Source organism: Erpetoichthys calabaricus, chromosome 10 (genome assembly GCF_900747795.2).
Source record: "Erpetoichthys calabaricus chromosome 10, fErpCal1.3, whole genome shotgun sequence".
NCBI lineage: Eukaryota > Metazoa > Chordata > Cladistia > Polypteriformes > Polypteridae > Erpetoichthys > Erpetoichthys calabaricus.
Genome location: NC_041403.2, coordinates 36,223,135 through 36,245,682, shown reverse-complemented (window position 1 = coordinate 36,245,682; position 22,548 = coordinate 36,223,135). Strand labels below are relative to the sequence as shown.

At 39.4% G+C, this 22,548-nt stretch overlaps 1 protein-coding gene across 1 annotated transcript in view; it reads right to left on the bottom strand.

The window, feature by feature from the left end:
* LOC127529454 (fibronectin type III domain-containing protein 7-like) overlaps positions 1–21,711 on the bottom strand; it is a 59,857-nt gene extending 38,146 nt beyond the window's left edge. Inside the window, exons 1-7 of the mRNA XM_051933093.1 lie at positions 21,618–21,711; positions 14,438–14,699; positions 12,664–12,924; positions 7,910–8,170; positions 7,269–7,529; positions 1,754–2,014; positions 731–988 (exon numbers count right to left, since the gene is read on the bottom strand). Coding sequence (XP_051789053.1) covers positions 731–988; positions 1,754–2,014; positions 7,269–7,529; positions 7,910–8,170; positions 12,664–12,924; positions 14,438–14,651 — 1,516 coding nt within the window. The 5' untranslated portion in view covers positions 14,652–14,699; positions 21,618–21,711. The remainder of the gene's footprint in view (positions 1–730; positions 989–1,753; positions 2,015–7,268; positions 7,530–7,909; positions 8,171–12,663; positions 12,925–14,437; positions 14,700–21,617) is intronic.
* Positions 21,712–22,548: the final 837 nt, after the last annotated feature.

Below are 22,548 nucleotides of genomic sequence, written 5' to 3'. Positions count from 1 at the left end.
AATGAAGTGGTGTGCAGAATAATGGGAGACTTGACATGTTGATTGGAGGAGATTATAAAGTTCCGAATATTAAGAGTCAGATGACTTGATGTATTAGATAAAGTGATGTGATTCAATAAAGTATAAAAGCAGATGAATTGTTTAATTGAATGCTCGCTCCATGGACTGAGACATTTGTGCAAAACTCTGTGCAGATAAAGAAATGTTCTGCATTCTCATCTGGGCTCTGTGACTGCCTTATCTATCTATTTAAGGTTAATCTGCATGCATATTTATTGTCTGGATTCAGAGAATTATTAAAATTTAAGAATCCCTGGTCTAACACTATGTCACAATACCATTTTTTTGTCTTAAAACTACTTAGGTTCTCATTTAGGTATTCACGTAATTTGTTACATTTACATGGAAAATGGATTTAATTAATAAGAGGTGGTTGTGAGGTCTGACTGTTGAAATTAGATCCAGCAGATATTTTGGGAGCTCTATGCAGATAGGCACAAATAAATGGCCTTAAACAATATCAGTGTCCACACTGTACTTAATTTCCTAGTAAATAGGAAGAAAAACAAAACAGTACTTTCACTGTTGACATAAAACACTGTTTCAGATTAAAATCTGCCATTTTTCATTCCATTGGGTGAGGCAAAATCCTCTACTGAAGTAAAGCAATCTGTTTATTTTTACATTTGCTCACAGTGAGATGCCAGAAGGTGGGAGACACATGGCTTACCTGTTTGGATGCTATGGACTAAACTTGGTGCACTTGTGCAGTTCCCACCGCTGGCGGTAACATTTATATGATACGTCCAGCCGCATTTCAAGTCCTGAAATTCACAAGATGGTTCAGTGGAACTGCAGATGACCAAATGATCCTCTTCCCATGCTTCAGCTGTATAGGAAGAAGCTCCAACGCTCGAGGCCCAGCTCAATTTGAGGGAGCTCTCAGGACACGTGGGCTGACTCTTGACTTTCTGAGGGATGCATGGCACTAAAAGAGTAGAGCAAAGAGCAAAACCACATTTGTAACAGCTTCTCTGTTTTGACAATCAAAGTGAACACAAAATCCTGTGGGAGCGAAGTTCTCACATATAAGTAAAAGAAAAAAAGAAAACTCAATAGACATGTCATTTCAAAAAAAAAGTTCAAGAAACAGAGGAATCCTTTCACTGAATATGATAAAGGCTATAAGACGTTAATCCTATTGGGAAGCAGTAACAGAGCTTGTTATGTATTTAAACAGATAAAGTTTGCCAACCAAGCAACAAAAGATAAAGATAATGCTAATATAAGATTACAAATAAAAAAAAATGTAAGATTTGGGGTGTCAAGGCAGCTATTGTATTTGTAACTATAGACAGTAAAAGAGAAAATAAACACCTTTGTAATAAATACACTGAATCCTTTAACTGGAAAAAAGCATCCCATTTCTTCATCTTCATTGCACTAATTGCCTGAAGGCAAGCCACAGTAGTGCTTCTGTAGCGCGTATCTGATCACTAACTGAGCCACTACATATGACCGTGCGTCTAAGACCAGACACTGGAAATCTTGTGATTACTGTAGGACTTCCTATGATGGGATTGTTCTATTGAGTTTAATGTCACTTGGAAAGAAAGCTGGGGAACTGGCAAGTGTGTGGCTTCAACAATTTGCTTCTTTCTTTCTTTCTAACTGTATTCTATACACATGACAATAATAAAACTACAAGTGGATCCCTCTGCTTGAGTCCATACTTTCTCCCATATTCACCCACCTTGCTGAATGAGCACTTCTTTACTTGGCATGCTTTGACAATTCCCTGATGACGATCGGACTGAGATCATGTAAGGTTGTCCACACTCAAGCCCAGCCATGATACAGTTTGTATCGGTGCTATTACAGATGTTCTGGGTTCCATTTACCGATTCTGCTATAGCACTGTACATTTGAGCTCCCTCACTGGCATCCCATAGCACTGTTACAATGCCTGTCAAGCAGTCAATATCTGCTTCAATGTGTGCTGGACCACATGGAACTGTAGAAAAAACAAAAAAGTCAAGAAACTTACTTAAACCTGAAGATGCTGTTCAACTTATATGGAAACATGTCCTAAAGGGAGATGTCAAAAATATGAAACATTCAAGTAAACATTCAAACTACTTGATCCAAAGGAAGCCAGGAACTATTCTATCAGCAATAGAAGTCCATCGAGACCACTAAAAAACTGTCACTCAGTGTAGAAATTACAAAACAAAGTTTGTTAGATTTTTTTTAAATGTACTAAGCAGTTATATATTTTTTTTTCTTGTTTTTTTTTCTTTTTAACAATATTTCCATGATTTTCATATTGTTTCGATGGTTCTGGTTAATTACATTATTATTTACTTATTAATGGGTCTGTATCCAGCAGGGGGCGCTCTTTCTCCACAGGAGGTGTTTCTTGATGCAGAATTGACTAGACCAGGGGTGAGCAATGTCAGTCGTGAACAGTCGCAGTGGCTGCAGGTTTTCATTCCAACCCAATTGCTTAATTATAAACCAATCCTTTCCAATCTCAGACCTTATTTAACTTTACGGCTTGTTAGTCCGCAATGTAAAGTTCTTATGTCATAGATTTTTTCCTTTCCATGGATATCATCAAAAAGATTTGAAGCCTAAAACGGATAATTTTCAGTCTGTCACATTTTCTATTAAGTATTTTAATAAATCAAACAGTGCATGATGAACACACAGAGATGTAAATCGAAACAAGCTAGATCAGGGTTGATCAAAGTCAGTCCTGGAGGGCCACAGTGGCTGCAGGTTTTTGTTCCAACCCAGTTGCTTAATAAGAAGCCCTTATTGCTCAAGTAACACTTCTGCTTCATTTTAGTGGCCTTGCTTGTTAAGATTTTGAACCCTTATTGCTTATTTTAGGGTTAAACAGCTGTATTCTCAGTTTTTAATTGCTCCTTATTAGCACTTAGACAAAAGAAACCAACATTTCTTCATTCATTTTCAGGTGGCGCAGTGGTAGTGCTGCTGCTGCTTTGCAGTAAGGAGCCTGTGGAAGATTGTGGGTTCGCTTCCCGGTTCCTCCCTGTGTGGATAGCGCTTTGAGTACTGAGAAAAGCGATGTATAAATGCAATGAATTATTATTATTATTTAGCTTGTTTGCATTTACACCTGTGTGTATTTATTGGTGCACTATTTAGTTTTATTAAATACTTGGAAGAAAAGTGAAGAGAAAGAAGTGAAGGACTGAGAATTACTCATCTGTTTTAGACTTCAAATCATTTGGATGGTATACTTAGAAAGAAAAAAAAAATGTCAGATATGAGACCTGACCTGACCTGACACGGCAGAGCTAAAGCACTAACAAGCCATAAAATTAAATTATTGGCAAGGATTGTTTTCTAATTAAGCAACTGGGTTGGAACAAAAACCTGCAGCCACTGCTGCCCTTCAGGACTGACTTTGCCCACCCCTGAGCTAGATGGTGAACTGCTGACTGCTTTGTCATTTACATCTTATTGCTAATAAGGAGCCATTAAAACAGTGAATGCAGCTGTTTAAGATTGAAATAAGCAATTAAGGGTGGGGAACCTTAGCAAGTGAGACCACTAAAATGAAGCATCAAAATGTCACTTAAGAAATGAGCACTTTCATCAGCATTAATTGACTTCTCATTAAGAAACTGGGTTGGAACAAAAATCTGCAGCCACTGCAGCTCTTCAGGGCCGACATTGCCCACCCCTGGTCAAGAACCAATGCCATCTCCTTTGCACTCCATCCATCCATTATCCAACCCGCTATATCCTAACTACAGGGTCACGGCGGTCTGCTGCAGCCAATCCCTTTATACTCATGGAGAAAATAATTATAAGAGAGAAAATGATACAAAAAGAGATGTATGTATTTATCTTGCTTTGAAAGATAACATTCATTCCCAGAATATAATGCATAATCCTATATACATACATATTAAGGCCGGAGAGAAGCAAAGGGACATCACAGCCAAGTGGGAGAATGCTGACACACAGATGTCCCAACCAGCAATGAATGTCGATGGCATAGTGAGACACTTCTAACGTTGTGCTGGATCCTCATCATCATAAACACTCACATAATTACATATCCAAAGAATTCATGTAAGATATGGGCAAGTATCAGAAGAACTGGCTGGTTATTAATACCTTCATCTGTTCTCATCATTTATCACAGACTCTGGGTTTTGTAGCCAAATCAGTCAAGCAGACATCAGCACTTTTTCAAATAACCTGCTTGTGTGTTCTTCACATGTCTCCTGCCCATCTCCCTAACCTGACTTACAGCTCTTATTTGTCCATTTCCCTGTTAGTCTCTCTCTCTCTCAGCTGAATTGCATAGCTTTGTGAAATACATTTCACCAGTTACAATTGGCATAAATAACCTTCTTGCTAAAGGGTCTGACGCTGAAGTAGCAGCAGCCTTTCATCATTCAGTGTTGTTTACTTGGGAGTCTGCCCCTCTTGTTTTTAGTTGTCATTATTAGGATACAATGAAGTGAGCAAACTACAAAGAAAAGGAAAATATAATAAAAACAACAAAACATAGATGTTTAAAGAGAAAGGGGTTGGGAGCATGCAGTGATTTTTACAGCTTATTGCTACACCCACCACACAATGAACCACCCGGATTGGGACTCAAGTATAGCCGTGCAATGGGTGACACCCCACCACCAACCCCTGAGTTCTCCTTGCAAGTTAGAGGACCTGCTTGCAGGGCTGGATGCAGGTGCAGATTAACGTCATACCCAGGACAAAGCAACTGCAGGTTAAGGGCCTTGTTCAAGGGCCCAATGGAGTAGATTTGAACTGGCAAACTTCTGATTGCCGGCACAGATCCCAAGCCTCAGAGCCACCACTCTGCCCATTGATGTTTAAAGCTATAGCAAAAAAAGACCGATTTTTAAATCTGTAGACATAAACTTTAATGTCTTTCTGTCTGTTCCGTATACAATACTAAACTGATCTGGACCGAATTGTACATAGTTGTTCTCTAGAACCATACAGACAACACACCCAAAATTCTGACCTTGGGGGTCCCAGGGTTGTTGATTTTTTTTTCTTGTGTGTTACAGTGCATACAAGTGCCACCTGCTGGCTCAGAGCAAGTGAAACATCCAGGCAGACTGAAGCCACACTCCTTGACAAAATGACCAGAGCTGAACATACTGTAACTTACCCGGACAACGCTGTATGCTGCTTCTATCTGCAGTAATATAAAGAGGGGTTTTGTGCGCTTTTGCAGCGGGTTGTGGGGTGAGGCTTGATCAAGAGTGGAAGCACAACAGAAAGTTGGATTTTCTTCACGATTTAAGCACTATGAACTGTCCACCTTGAACTAAAAGGACGAGTCAGACATGACGGCATTCATGGTTACAACGCAGCAAAGAGTTACCAAAGTTATATAGTCTATTGAGACACATAAAGAATGAATTCTCAACTCACAAGATGAGACACATTCATAAAGAGACTGTGTGGATGACAGATGGGACAGCTAACAATAACAACGGGGTCACCATGTAAAAAACATATAAACCTTTGCTTTCTTTCCTTAACCCACTCTATAAATATACCCTGGCAGCAGCAGGTACTTCATCTAGTATCTAATAAATGTAAAAATCATACTGATGTGCTTTTCTGAACAGCAGAAGATAAAAAACGACCAGCTAATTACTGTATATACTCGAGTATAAGTCAGGTCTTGAAACCCGAAAAATCGATTATAAAATCAGACCCCAACTTATAAGGCCATTCAAAAATGCGACACTTAAATTTCTTGACTCCTCCAGTCTCGCATCAGTTTCTCAGACACATCGAATTTTGTTGCAGCAGCACAGTAACCAATTTCTTTTGCTACCTCAATGACGTTTAATTTAAAACCAGCTTTATATTTTCTTCTGATCGAACGCTACATTGTAGATAAGGGGTGCTCTTACGATAAAGGAGTATGAGGTTGTGAGATACAAAAAACACAAATCGGTGCAAACGTTGCTTTGGAATAATTCAGGTATTACCGTGGGCTCTATTCAATAAGGGTGCGCACAAAAAGGCGAGCTTCAAAAGGGCGACCTCAATTGGGCGCAGCAAATAAAGGCGTTCGTAGATAATTTAGTTCAAATGGCTCTGGAATATGTGAAGAGCAACAGAGGTGCAGATCTACTCGTTGTCGAAGGCTACACATTCAGAAAGGAGAAAACTATCAACGGGAAACACATCTTGAAATGCACTGAATATAGGATTATTTACACGCGCCTTTATTCCCCGCGCCCAATTGAGGTCGCCCTTTTGAAGCTCGCCTTTTTGTGCACGCCCTTATTGAAGGATACCATTACGGCGTGGTCACGTAAGCACAATAGAGAGAGAGAGAAGTTAAGATCGCGCACTAATACAGTGCATTGCCGCACTCACATAGAAAAAAAGGCAGTGTGCACTGTGGTTACTCTCTCTGGTGGGCGTGAGCATATCATAATTCCTTGGACCAATAGCGTGAGTTTTCCACAATCGACTTATACAACCAACATTATAAAATACCAGAAATTATACGATAAAATCAAGTCCTGACTTATCCGCGGGAGAACTTATCCGTGAGTATATACGTTAAATGTGAATCTGGTTGGACCAAAAACAGTCACATGGGGTCCCCAGGTCTAAGTTTGGGTCTAAGTCTGTCCTAGATGGTCTCCCATCCAAGTACTGGCCAAGTCCAAACATGCTTCTTTTTATGTGGATTGCCTTTTCTGAAGTGCAGGTGGTATGGCCCCAGTAGTAAATGAATGGGGTATAGTAGCAAAGTATTTAAAAAATCAATTCACATTTATTGATTTAGTTGATGTTTTTATCCTAATTGCTTATAAATCCCAATAGTTCACATATTGTATTTTTATAAAGGGCATTGTCCGGTTAAATGACTTTCTTGGGGTCACACAATGAGTTCACGACAGAGGCTGAGGCGCTAATCAGCAATGTTCCAAATGAATTCACACAGGCTCTTGGCATGAAAAATATACCACATCTGTCTAATAAATCCTTTCACTAGATCCTAATGTACAGTAGCTTTGAATTGGATGTCTACAACTGTTGATCAATGTGGCTGTCTTTGTTTACTATAAAAACTGATCAGCTAGTAAAAGACATTTGTTCAGGGGTCATCATCTAAGGCTGGATAATCTCTTTTTTGATTAGCAACAAACCAATCACTCCATATCAAGTGCACTATACAGGTGAATAAGTACAGAAAGTGAATGGCATTAGAAAGAACCAACCTGAGGATATCAGTACACTATCTGATGGTGGACTTGTACAAATTCCATCCTGGCCCATTACACTGACATTGTATTTCTGGCCACAGGGCAGGTTTTGTATCTGACAGTTATCCAGGGTCGCGTTGCAGGTCAGGTTCTGGCCGTTGCTCCCTTGCAGTATTGCCTTGTAAGAGCTGGATCCTTGGCTTTGCTCCCACATCACTAATACTTGGTTAGTTATGCAGTCCACAAATACATTTGGATATGTTGGTTGACATGGGGCTAGAAGTAAAACACAGAATGCAATTGGTTACATTTCCTTCATTTGGGCTAGAGTGCCTTAGATTCAGTGACTTACCAGGTATTATGAAAACCTGTATGATTAGAAATACCTACATCTCCAAAGACAGCTGAGAAAATGCAAACTAGTAAACTCCACTCAGAAGGAGTGAATACAAAGTAGTTATTTAAGCACGGAGGATTTATATTCCCTTTTGGGCAAACATCCAGTCTGTGTTCAAACTCCTGCCAATATTGGTATTCACCAATTAAAATTTCATTAGTACTGATGAAATATTTATTTCACATACAGTTTCACAAACTTATTCCTAAAATTAATTTTGCAAGCTGATTAAAATTTGTTTAGCATTTATCTGATTTACCTGTATAAGCCAAGACAGTGTTGCTTCTAGAGCTGTTGCATTTGGAGTCGGATGCGATGACATAGATGCTATAAGACTGGCCACAAGGCAGATCAGTCAAGTGGCAGTTGTTCTGACTAGAGGTGCAAAAAGACTGTTCACCATCAGATCCTTCAGCTGTACTTATGTAGGTAACTGCTCCATTGGTATCAGCCCAAAACACTGCAACACTGTCAGCTGTACAGCCTGCATCTGCCTTGATAACGCTGGGAGTACATGGCACTGTATTAGAAGGCAAAAAGATATAAACATGTTAATTATAGTAAACACCGAGAGAAACACTTACTGTAATTGTCCAAAATAATCTTAAAATGGAGTTCAGCAGGGGTAGTCAACATTTTGTAGAAGACAAATTGAATGAAAAATCAAAATGATGATGTAGAAGGAAAAGTAAGACATTATTGAAATAATACTGATTATCCTTACAGTGGTGATAATTTAATTTTACATGCAATGCAATTGACTTATACATCGTTTTGCTCAGTCAGTCCTATATACAGTAATGCAGGTGTTTTAAACTTTCCTCTATCAATGCAGAGACTAGGTTGTTTGACTTAAGCGAGAGGCTATCTCTTCTGTCCATAAACTTGGAATCAGCAGTTCTGCTTTAGACTTTCTGGCCAATCTTTTCATTTCCCCTTTTCCGGCTCCTTGTCCTCTTCATTGAAACTCTCCACAGGTGTTTCTCAAGGATCAGGAATAGGTCCATTTCTCTTTTCTCTCTATTTTCATTCCTTAAGCAATGTTATTTCATCTCATGGTTTCTCATACCACCTCCATACTGATGATGCACAGATCATTCTCTCATTTCCCATTTGCAGCTCACAGTTTTCAACCATAGATCTCCAGTTGCCTTTCTGCTTTCTCATCATTGATAAATGATCCTCACATTAAACTTAACCTTTGAAAGTCAGATATCCTGTAATTGCCTTCTGATTCTCCTTCCTCATATTTTTCTCTAAGAATTGTTCTTGAAGATGTCACCCTTTCCCCATCAGTTATAGTCAGGAATCATGGTGTTACTCTGGACTCCTCACTTTCATTCATCAGATATATTTTTTCAATTATCTAATCCTGTTGTTTCTTTATTCATAATTTTTGACCCTTCCTCACTAATTATGCCATACATCTCCTTGTTTAAGCACAGGTTCTCTCTTGGTTGCGATATTGCAACTCCCTCCTGGTAGGGCTTCATTCAACTTCTATCAGACCTCTCCAGCTACTCCAGAATGGTGTTGTCTGTTCCTCATTTCACTCTCTCACTAGTCTTCTACTTTGGTCTCTTTACTGGCTTCCTGTTGTAGGACAGACTGAAATTTTGCTAGGAGGAATCCAAGTCCTGGCTTAGCAAGTTGCTCCCAGACACTCTTATTGAAAGCTAAAAAAGTCTCAGTTTCCCTGACAGGGCCTCTGCTGGAATGTAGCTTTGCACCTTATCTGATAAAATGACCAATACCAGAACTTGTAACATCAACAGGGACATCTCCCATAGGCATGAGCTGGACACCCAAATCCTAAACAAAGCACCATAAATCAAGGATGAACAACATTGATGGATAGAACTTTGCACCAATGGTCAATCAAGAGGCACATCCAAGAAGTCAATGACAAGACTCCTAATTCTTTCCTTTAAAAACATTAACCACACTCAAACTATCTGCATTTCTCATCAAACTATAGCTCAACCTAGCCAGCTTTGGCTGCCCTTAGTCAGAACCCATAGCTGTAAGGAAGTGGCCACAGCAGAGTTTGAAGCAATTTCTTCACTTGAGGGCACCTGTGCTGGGCTGGAAGGGTGGAATTCTTGCCTGTATTGGAGTTTGGACAAGGTTGACATTAGTCCAAACCTTCTGAGGAAGAGCAAGTGTATGAGCAAGAGGGATAGAAAATGTACGTAAACCACATGTTTGCATTGCTAACGATGGTGGCTGACTGATCATCAGACCTAGAAGGCATAACTTTGTTAGCACCCAAGGACACTGTGTATACAGTAATCCCTCCTCCATCGCGGGGGTTGCATTCCAGAGCCACCTGCGAAATAAGAAAATCCGCGAAGTAGAAACCATATGTTTATATGGTTATTTTTATATTGTCATGCTTGGGTCACAGATTTGCGCAGAAACACAGGAGGTTGTAGAGAGACAGGAACGTTATTCAAACACTGCAAACAAACATTTGTCTCTTTTTCAAAAGTTTAAACTGTACTCCATGACAAGACAGAGATGACAGTTCTGTCTCACAATTAAAAGAATGCAAACATATCTTCCTCTTCAAAGGAGTGCATGTCAGGAGCACAGAATGTCACATAGATAGAGAAAACAATCTCTAGCAAACAAATCAATAGGGCTGTTTGGCTTTGCGAAGCACCGCGGCACAAAGCTGTTGAAGGTGGCAGCTCACACCCCCTCCGTCAGGAGCAGGGAGAGAGAGAGAGAGATAGAGAGAGACAGAGTTTGTTTTTCAGTCAAAAATCAATACGTGCCCTTCGAGCTTTTAAGTATGCGAAGCACTGTGCAGCATGTCGTTTCAGGAAGCAGCTGCACAAAAGATAGCAATGTGAAGATAATCTTTCAGCATTTTTAGACGAGCGTCCGTATCGTCTAGGTGTGCGAACATCCCCCTGCTCAATCCCCATACGTCAGGATCAGAGAAAGTCAGCGCAAGAGAGAGAGAGAAGAGTAAGCAATCTAGCTTCTCAGCCATCTGCCAATAGCGTCCCTTGTATGAAATCAACTGGGCAAACCAACTGAGGAAGCATGTACCAGAAATTAAAAGACCCATTGTCCGCAGAAATCCGCGAACCAGCAAAAAAATCCGCGATATATATTTAAATATGCTTACATATAAAATCCGCGATGGAGTGAAGCTGCGAAAGGCGAAGCGCGATATAGTGAGGGATCACTGTAAACTCTCAAAGAGAAACTGCAGTACCACCTGCATCCAGAAGGTATGACCAAGAGTGAAGCAAAAGATGCTCTCCTAAGTTTAGAAAGAAAGTTTACTGAAAATTCTTCCTATGTCGGGATTATTAAATTAGCAAAGCATCACACACCTCAAAAATAAATACTACTTTGATTTGGAGAACTGTAATTGTAATTTAATAGACAGGACAAAGCCAGCTAATGTAGTATGGTATTGATGTCACTGTAAGTTAATAACCTTGTGAAAGATAAATTCTGGCTATTATGAGTTTCTCATCCTAAATCCTGTAAGAAAATGCAGAGTAGTCTCTGCCATTCGTGTTGTGAAGAGGGGGGCTGAACGAACCCCAAGGAGATGCAGTCGCTGCTCCTAAACCCCCTCTTAAACTGTGATACAATGGGAAACAAAAACAGTTTTTTTTTACCTCCTCTTTGCTTAATCAGCTACTGGCTTGCTGCTGTTGCCATGCCGTATGATCTGCATCTCGCAAGGCATTTCGAACATTTAAAAGCCTGTAAAGCAGCTGTACTTTTGTCTCACTGCCTTGTCTGTCTTCTCCCCCAGACATCCTCTGCTGCTGTTGGGGGTCCCACTCCCAAGGTGCACCCCTACGAAGAGGAAGATTTTCTATTCTTTTAATTGAGAGACGGAACTGTCCCCTCCGACTACACATGGAGCTCAATTTACTCCTGAAAGAGACTTCTGTTTGTTTGAAGTGTTTGAATAACGTTTCTGTCTCTAAAATCTCCTGTGTTTCTGTGCAACTCTGTGACCCAAGCGTGATAGCGTATGTGGATTTCACTTTCACCAAACAACAAATCTTTTAATTCTCGTGGATACTCCTCTTCATTGGGGAGAAACACTACTTTTCCCTGATGGCAACACGAATTAGATGACCTACGAGTCTCCGACTTAAAGTTTAAATCCGAACAATATATTCAATCTCTTTTCGCTGCTCTGTTATTTCACCAAGTAATTATTTCCATTTGTTTGCGCTAATGCGATCTTTACTATCATTTTTTGGAGACTTTCAAATTTTCATACTTCCATTATATCTAACCTGCTCTGCATGTGTATCGCGCCAACGTTTTTGAATTCTTTATGATGTTCTACTTTGTCATCTATTCTTCGTCTCAAAGGATGTGAAAGTGTCTCTCTGAAAAAGTCTCGTCTTGTCCCAAGATTTTTTTATATAATAGAGAGACACTTTAAAATGGGCTGTTTTGCCTGTTTATTATAAAAACATGTAATAAAGATTAGACGTGTGCTGTTTTCAGTTTTTTTAAATATCATATAGACATCACTAAACCATGTAAATAATGACACATTTTGCATCATATGAGGCCGAGGCCCCTTTCATCATGCTCTAATGAAAAGAGAGAATTTTGCTTGCTAAGGACTGAACAATCTAGTGACAAAAGAGGTTTTTCTTCTTCTTCTACATCTTTCCCTACATCTGTGTGGGTTTGATGTTCCATAGGTTTTGACACAGCTCCTGCAGCCTTTCCTGATACCAACCCTCCCCATTTCTAATTCAGATTAAAAAAAGATGTTTCTCTAGGCATTGGCTCCAGAAGAACCCCGTGACCCTGTAGTTAGGATATAACGGGTTGGATAATGGATGGATGGATGGGTTCCTCTAGGCTATTTTAAAAATGATTTTTCAAAATATCTTTATAGCATTGCTGCATAAAAGGAAGAATTTTCTTAATAGCATTTTGGTGAAGACTTGCTGCTGCATTTAAATAAGAGAATGAGAAGATAACATGACAAAGTTAAGCAGGATGACCTACCAGTTTCCACCACTTCACTGAGAGCTTTGGAATTATTGCATTCATCATCTGAGGCGATAATCCAGGCATTCAGGCTTTCCCCACAGTTGACCTCAGGTATGACACAACTGTTCATGAAAGAGCTGCAGTTGTACTGCTGTCCATTGCTGCTAGTAGCTTCTATGGTGTAAGACAAAGCTCCAGCCGCATAATCCCACTCGGCCACCAACATGTCCATCTGGCAGTCTGCTCTGATTTTAACGTTGTGAGGCTCACATGGTGCTGAAAGATTTAAAAGGTTTATCAAGGTTATCCTTGAGCAAGATAAAACACAACTTCATACATTTGAACTTTCTGACTCTATTTGCATTACTTTTAAAGATAAACCAAATTGATTTCTCTCAATATGCAAATATAGTTTCTACCTTATATTGCGCCAGGACAACCTTCATTATCTGTGTAAGGGGTATAGTATGGCTTTATTCGTGTTGTGTTTCAGCCAGAGTTTCTCCTCAGCTGGTGTTCAAATTCTTGTTTTATATTTTTTTTGCTCATGTTTGATTCATTTGTTTGTGTTAATATTGTTATTTATTTGAACTATTTTCATTATTCATATTTAATTAGTTTAGTGTATTATTTAATTTCCCTCTCTTCTTTGGATTTTGAAAGGTATACATTAATAGAGAGGCCTGGTGGTGGCAGTGCTGCCTCACTGATATAGCGCCTTTGTCTGTATGGAATCTGTCACCCCTAGGTTTCCCTCCAGGTACACCGTTTTTGTTTTTTCTCCCACATCACTAAAGATGTGACAATTTGCTTAATCCGCTATAATCCTTGCTAATCAAGTGTTGGCCACTCTTTTTCTCATAATTTCACCACCTTACTATGTAGCCCAAATATTGGCGTACATGGAGGTGTGGAGTACCAACTGTTAAATACCCATTAGAAATGTGTCTTTCTTTTTAATTTAATAAAGAAGCCATGCCATTTTAAGGGTAACAATAAGGCTAACCAAGACAGCATGACCTCCACATCACCGACAGCTGGATATTCAGCGGCTACCTTGGTTAGCAAGAGGAGGAGGAGGTTAGGACCACGCACTGATACAGCGCATTGCCACACCCACCACATGACACTCCAACTCAGGATCCCAGGTTAGGACCCGAGAGCAGCCATGCAATGGGTGACACTTCAGCACCACACTAGTTCACATGGAGTGGAACAGTGTGAGGTTTTATTTTATGGTGGCTGGAGTGCCAATTCTGCCACCAACCCCAAAATGTTTTCCTGCAGGTTGGAGGGCCTACATGCAGGTCTGGATACAAATTAACGTTATACCCAGGATGGAGCAATTACGTTAAGGGTCTTGCTCAAGGGCCTAATGGAGTAGAGTCACTTTTGGTATTCAGGGATTCGAACCGGCAACCTTCCGATTGCCAGCGCAGATCCCTAGCCTCAGAGCCACCACTCTGTTAGCAAGAGCAATTCTTTAATACTATGGCCAGATGCACCATTAACTCAGAGAGCTCTATAAGTATGAAAAATATAAAAATAGGATTACCATTAGTCAAGTGAAAGACCAACGGGATAGAATGGTAGTGATAGTGCCAATGGATAACTACTCTCTGCTGGAGAGTAGCAAGAGAAAGAGTGGAAAGGTCTAGGAGAAGAAAAATGTGGGGAGAGAAAGCAATGTCAATAGAGAAGACAGATGAGAAAGAATTAGAGACCGATGAACAATAAAAAGAAGATAGAAGAGCAATTCCTATTGTCATTTTCACTTATGGTACTCTACCTGTTTGCACTCGGATTGATGCACTTCGGTTGCTGTTACAGTAGTTGTTGTATGCAGAGACTGTCAGCACATATCCCATTCCACATGTGAAATTTGTAAAGAAACAGGAGGTATCCACTGTCCGGCACTCAACTACCGTGCCATTTGAAGCCACAGCAATGGCCGAGTAGTAGGCTGCATATAGAGATGCATTCCAAGAAAAAAATGACTGCATTGCTGTAGCAGTCCCGATAAAAACTTAAATTTGAAGGTGCACAAGGTCCTGAAAGAAATAAAATATCACAGTCAGCAGAACAATATCAAACAATATTTTAAAGTGTCAGTCATGGATTTCTTTATTACCCTTTACACTGATTTACAGAAGAGCACATAGAAATAAGTTAACTAAAAACATAAGAAATCAAAAGTTGAAACACATGCGTGACCAACCTCCTGAACTAATGAATGAAATGGATCTAAGGAAGCAGAGATCCAAAACAGAATAGAAGAAGAGGACAGTGTATTTATATTGCACTTTTCAAGACACACAAAGCACTTTATATGGAAAGGGGAGAGCCACTTCAGCCACCACCAATGTGCTGCATTCACTTAGAGGATGCAACGACAGCCATTTTGTGCCAGTATGCTCACCACACACCAGTTATTAAGTGGTGAAGAGGAGAGGGATGAGACAAGTAGTTACGTCTCTCTATTAAAATAAAAAAATCCTGGGACAAGACAAGACTTTTTAGCTTGCGATAAGATGTGACTTTTTCAGAGAGATACTTTCATGTCCCGTGAGACGAGACTTTGTGCCAAGAGATTTAACCACGCCCTGGGCTGGAAATAAAAGACAAAGAGCAGATGACAAAGTAGAACGTCGTAAAGAATTCAAAAACATTGGTACGATACACATGCAGAGCAGGTTAGAGATAGTGATTCTTCTTCTTCTTTTGGCTGCTCCCGTTAGGGGTTGCCACAGTGGATCATCTTCTTCCATATCTTTCTGTCCTCTGTCTCTTGTTCTTATACTCCCATCACCTGCATGTCCTCTCTCACCACATCCATAAACCTTCTCTTAGGGCTTCCTCTTTTTCTCTTGCCTGGTAGCTCTATCTTTAACTTCCTTCTCCCAATATACCCAACATCTCTCCTCTGCACATGTCCAAACCAATGCAATCTCGCCTCTCTGACTTTGTCTCCCAACCGTCCAATAATGATAATATTTATAATAATAATATTTATAATAATAATAATAATATCTCAAATAATGATAGTAAAGATCACATTAGTGGAAACAAATGGAAATTATTACTCGGTGAAATAACGGAACAGTGAAAAGAGATCGAATATATTGTTCGGATTTAAACTTTGAGTTGGAGACTTGTAGATCGTCTAATTCGTTTTGCCATCAGGGAAAAGTAGTGTTTCTTCCCAATGAAGAGGCGTATCCGCGAGAATTAAAAGATTTGCGGTTTGGTGAAAGTGAAATCCACATACGTGAGCGGCAGAGACGTGAAGTGGCTGGCGCGTAGCACAGGCCGGGTAGGCTGGTGAGCAAAACGAGCAGGGGGCAAGGCCCCCCCTAGTAATTCAAAAAACAGGGGGATGATTAGGAGGCCAGAATGACTAGACAATGATGTACAATTTCACCTTGATATCAGGAAACACCCTACTCTTAATGAAAGATGCCCAGGGATCTTCCATGTCCACAGAGAGTCAGGACCTCGGTTTTATGTCTCAGCCAAAGGACTGTGCCATTATTACAGCATGGTATCCCCATCACTGCACTGGGGTATTGAGATCCCCACACAGACCACAGGTTAAGCGCCCTCTACTGGCCTAACCCATACCTCTTCCAGGAGCAACCCAACCTTTTCCTAGATGGTCTGCCATCCAAGTACCAGCTGGGCACAAAAATGCTTAACTTTCATGTGGGTGACCTGTTCTGAGGTTCATGTTGTAAGGCTGCTGGCATAATGGAAGCATCATTTTAAAAACAGATTTCAGTAAATTGAGAGATGAGTTGTGCACAGTTTTTCTTTTCTTGGCCATCTACCAAAGTAAATAACAATTTGTGCAGCTTATTGAGCTTACTGTTAATTTATTTGTTAATTAATTGGACATTTTATTTTCTCAGTTCAAAATTCAGAGTGAAGCTTTCAATAGAGGATAGAAAAAGTTAAAAGGACAAAAAAAAAAAAAAAAACACAAGTGAACAAAAAGCTGCAAGTCTGAGCCGCAGAGAATTACAACACCCCCTATTAAGTAACTGTGGTATTAATTGGTAAATAAGTTAAACAATTTAGTAGCCAGATCAGAGTGTGAAAGAAAACAATACTTGTGAAAAAATAGTACAGACTTCGAATTTACAGTTCACTCCATTCTTTCTACTGAAGACCTCCTGAATGACGGAGACAGTAATGTCACCTCTCCATAAGTGGTTAAGAATATCGTGAGTGTCATCCTGAGTGACATATGTACAATGAAGTACAGGGGTAAAAGTCAATGAACAGTGCCCCTCTAAACAGGAAAGTAATGTCTTCGTCTTGATAGGCAAAGGCTGCTGTTAATTAGTACTTGAGGCAAAGTGAGAGCTGCTTCTGAATGGGGGCCTGCGATAAATTCCACTGTGATTAAGCAGATTTCAGAATGTGGGTCTACAGTATGTATGTTGCTGAATGTCAATGAAAACATTATCTTATAAATTTGACATCCAACATCCAAGATTATAATCTCCATAAATGATGTGCAGACAGCGTCACATTTTCTTGTACGACATTTTGTTATATTTCTCTCCAAAAGAGTCTCATCCTCAAGGAGTACAGTTTTTACTAATACGGTGCAATAGTATAAAGAAATATTTGTGTCACTTTGCTTTTGAATTATTAGTCATATAACAATGGTCATACCAAAGTAATGATAAAAATGATTTTACAATTCAATATAGATATAAATAAGAGATTATAACAAGTAAATCAAATCCACTTATAGTACCCTCCATAATGTTTGGGACAAAGACACATTTTTTCCTCGATTTCCCACTCTGCTCCACAGTTTAAAATTATAAATCCAACAATTCTGACGTGATTGAAGTGCACATTGCAGAGTTTCATTTAAGGGTATCTGCATACATTTTAGTCAAAACATGTAGAAATGACAACACTTTTTCTATTTTCCCCCAGTTTTCTGGCACCATAATGTTTGTGACATAGCAATGACAGGCATATTAAAGCAGTCATATTTAGTGCTTTGTCACATATCACCTGCATACAGTGACTGCTTGAAGTCTGCAATTCACAGACATCACTAGGTGCTGAGGATCTTCTCTGATGATGCTCTGCCAAGCCTCTAATGTAGCCATCTTCAGCTCCTGCTTGTTTCCGGGGCTTGTCTCCTTCAGTTTTCTCTTCAGCATATGGAAGGCCTGCTCTGTTGGATTTAAATCGGGTGATTGGCTTGGCCAATCAAGAATTTCCCATTTTTTTTTTAGCTTTGAAAAACTCCTGTGTTGCCTTAGCAGTATGCTTGTGGTCATTATCTTCTTGAATTTGGAGGCATCTACTGGAGCTTGAGAAGATAAGATGTTTCTCTACACCTCAGAATTCTTGTATCCACTGCTATCAGCAGTTACATCATCAGTGAAGAGAAGTGCCAGTGTCAGTACCTGTGGCAGCCATACATGCCCAAGCCGTAACACCCACACCACCATGTTTAACAAATGTTGTGGCCTGCTTTACATCTCGGTCTATTCCTTTTTATTCCCACACTTTGCTCTTGCCATCGCTCTGATCAAGTTCATTTTTGTCTTGTTTGTCCGCAAGACCTTTTTCCAGAATTATGCAGGATCTTTTAAGTCTTTTTTGCAAACTGTAATCTGGCCATCCTGTTTTTGAGGCTACCTAGTGGTTTGCATCTTGCAGTGTGGCCTCTGTATGTTCATGAAGTCTTTTGCAGATTGTCGTCTCTGTCACATCCACATGTGCCTCCTGAAGACTGTTTCTGATCAGTCAGACAGGCATTTGGGGCTTTATCTTTACCATAGTGAGGATTCTTCTGTCATTAGTTGTGGAGGTTTTCCTTGGCCTACCAGTCCCTTTGCGATTACTGATCTCACCAGTGCGTTCTTTGTTCTTAATGATATTCCAGACAGGTGCTCCTAAGGTTTTCACAATGTCTCTAATGGTTTTATCCTCCTTTTACTGACTCATAATGGTTTCATTGACTTTCATTGGTACAGCTATTGTCCTCATGTTAAACAAAGGCAACTACTGACTCTAAAATGGTAGAAACAAGCCAAGGTATCTTATGGTTGCACTAATGAAGCAATGAAACCCACCTGAGGAATCACAAACACTTGTGACGATAATTGACCCAAATATTATGGTGCCCTGAAATGGGTGACTATGTATAAAATGTATAAAATTCCTACATGTTGTGATCGAAATGTGTGTAAATAAAGGAAAAACATGTCCACTTCTTTACAAATCTGCTAGCCATTAGATATATTTTGCCTCAGTTTTGGAACTCTGTTCCAGCCTTGCATAAGAAGTGATGCAGTTGACATTGCTAATCCCGTTTGTCATGTCTCAATTCCCTCGAATGTGTTCATTGATTTTCTTTTTCTTTGTTGCTCTTGGTAGAATCCATTTACACTTTTTCTCATTCCCTTTGGTTAATGGTCTTTATTCATTCTCTGCTGCTATACATAACCTACATCAATGTGGATGTCATTCATGGGACAGAAAAAGCATCTTGGGAGTCTTTGACCAACAATCAGCACTTCTGAGGCCATTCACATGAAATTCAATGACCATATTGTTAAAATTTGGGATAGTTTCCCTGTGCTAAACTATGAACACGTAAGTGAGGCAGGTGTACATGAGTATGAGATTGCTGATGGTAATAATAGTTAACTCACTAGTGTTAGCATTGTCAGACATTTTCTGGTCATTTCACCGTGCTCGTTACTTTCATTACAAACCTCGTACTAGAAAACAAATAGATCAGTTATTGCAGAAAGTCTACACTTTGTTCAAGTGTTTGTCTACTTTCCAGCCACAATAGTCCTCACACTCCTGCCATTATGTTTGTATACCTGCAGACAGTTTAAACCTATATGTCAAGTGGCAAGTATTATAATTTAATGACTAACTCTTTGGCTGATTGCCCAAAAAATAAAGAAATGTTACTTTTCTTTGTCATTTTGCTGCCAGAATTAACTTAGGAATGTATCATTTATGTCCCTAAAGTAAATATAGAAATTAGCTTTTTTTTCTCCTTCAAAAGATGTTTTTTGGGATTCTATATGCTCATCTTAACATTTCTAGTATGCTAGAACCTCCTTGGAAAACACTTAAGGATCCATTCACACTTCAGCATTGTACATGTCCAGCATTGTTTGGTATTTTTCAAGCTTATTTAAGTGTTTTTTAGTTTTTTTCCAGCATTTTTGAAGCAGTTTGCATAGAAAATATGATCAATGTTATTTCCTGTCACTATTTTGTGGTTTGTAAGGTGTTCTAGTGTTGTGAGGATATTGCTGTATCTCCAGAATGTCTTCTATGACTGGTGATCATAGTGCTGAAGAAGAGGTACCATGAGCACAAATAATTGAGTCCACTCTATTCGCCAGCAAAAGGAGTCTAGAGGATAATTCAGGACTCTCTATGAAGACCTCAGGCAGCATTCTGAACAATTTCCAAGGGAGTTTCAAAGTGAGTTCTAAACTGTTTAAGTTGTTCCTTGTCAGATAATCAAATTACTGTGCTAAGATGGTCTTCCTACTTACCGAACCTGTCTCCTTGGTATAATTTGGACAGAAATGTCTAATGTTGCTGTCAAACATGGGACAGCTGAATACTTTCAATGAGAATTTTTTCCAAGTGAGCATGTAATATTTGTGCTTGGTGAACAATACATTTCTACTAACTTAGCTTGAGAAGGCTATTATATGGTGTATATTGAGATACTCGTGTATGACATCAGAGCATATGTAGATAATGAGACACTCAGATATTCAACGGTGGGATTTATATCTGCAGACTCATGCTTTCAAGCCCTTGTAATACCAACTAAGATATTGGGGTGGGATAAAAGGTTGTTACGCTTTTCATTATCACCTAAGAACAATGTCAAAAGGAGGCTGTTCAGATTGTGTATAGTAGCTTCATGCACTTTTGGCCATTTTCCTCATTGCTGTTCTTCCGCCACAAAAATAAAGCTACAGTGGACCCTTGACTTACAAACTCAATTCGTTCGCGAGGGCTGGTTGTAACTCAAGTTGGTTGTAAGTCAAGACTATTTTTCCCATAAGAAATAATGGAAATACCCATAATGCATTCCGAACCTCCCACAGCAACACTTACTTAACCTTTTCATAATAACAAAAGGGTTGTATAATGTGCATAATTTACCAAAACACCAATAATTTTTCTAATGTACTAACCAAAAAGTTATAAAAAGTGCCTAGCCTACCAGAAACAACAGTTTCATACTGTACTCACCATTTAATTTGACATCTTTGGGTTGCAGGAAGGGAGGAGGAGGAGAATGAAACGGAAGGTGGTTATTGTTTGGAAGGAGCCTCCTTATGCAAATCTTTTCTTTGTAAAATTGTCGAGATGTTGGATTTCGAGATGCTGTACATATTAGCGAGATCGGTCACATGAACGCCACTCTTATATTTCTGCACAATTTCCATCTTTGTTTCGATTGTGATCACTTTCTTTACCTTCTCTTCCTTCCTTAGCAATTATCGAAATAAATTACAGTATATAAATCACTGCATTGACCGAAATTACATCCACAAACACACTGGGCTCTGACTGACGCTTACGAATGCTCTCGGCTGTTTGTTTACAATCGCACAAGCAGATACACGTGACCGCATTCAGGTCGTAACGCAAGACATTGGTCGTAATTCAAAACAAAAATTTTGGTCGTAAACCAAGCTGTTCGCATGTCAGGCCGGTCGTATATCAAGGGTCGGCTGTAAATCCTATAAAGACAATGCTAGCTACAAGGAACGATATCTAAAAGTAAATTAACCAACTGATCAGCACTTCCTAGGTCATTCTCAAAAATTATACTTTCATTGTTTATGATCCATGCCTAATACTAGCTTTGTTTTGCATTATAAGAGATGCACAAAGAGTCAAAGATGTGGACCATTTTAGGAGTGAAAAACTGATGCACATACCTGTTTGAAATACAGCCATAGAATTTACATTGCTCTCACAGTTGTTCAATGTTGCAATAACCCGTACAGTTAAAGTCTTTCCACAGGTGAGCCCATACATAAGGCAACTGGAGGTTTCAGAAGTACAGGAGAAGGTAGATCCATTCTGTTCAACTGCAGAGACCTTGTAGGAGGAAGCACCAAAGCTGGGCTGCCATGTCACGAGTACAAATCCAGCAGCACAGTTGTACTTTGCTTGAATACCTGAGACAGGGTTTAAATCTAGAAGGATATAATAAACCAAAGTGTTATGTACACAGGTGGAAATAAACTCCATAAAGAACTGGTTAATCATATGATCGCTTCTGATACATTCATATTATGATCACTCACTCAAGGAGAATTATATTAAACAATAATTTTTCATATATTGATGATAATCAAGACAGCAAATATTGCCAAATGCAATAAACTTACAAAAGTAGATAGTTGTCCTCCCCCCAAGCCCATCTTGTAAGAGAAAAATAGTAGTAACATGCAAGAGAAAAAAAGTGACGTAACAGTAAGGCTAACCAACACAGCAAGACCTCGACATCAACGACCACTGGATATTCAGTGACTAGCTAGATTAGCAAGATCAAATCTTTAATACTGTGGTCAGATGCATCATTGACTCAGACATCTCTAAAAGTATGAAAATATGAGACTAGGATTTCCATTGGTCAACTGAACAACCAGCGAGAATCTAGGGATAGAATGGTAATGATAATTCCAAGAGATAACTATTTTCTGCTGGACAGAAGCAAGAGAAAAAGTGGAAAGGTCTAGAAGAAAAATGAGGGGAGGAAAAACATGAAACAGCAAAGATTGATGTGAAAGAATCAGAGACAGATGACCAATAAAAGGAGATAGAAGAACAACTCCTAAATGTGTGGATGAAGGTTCCTGTCAT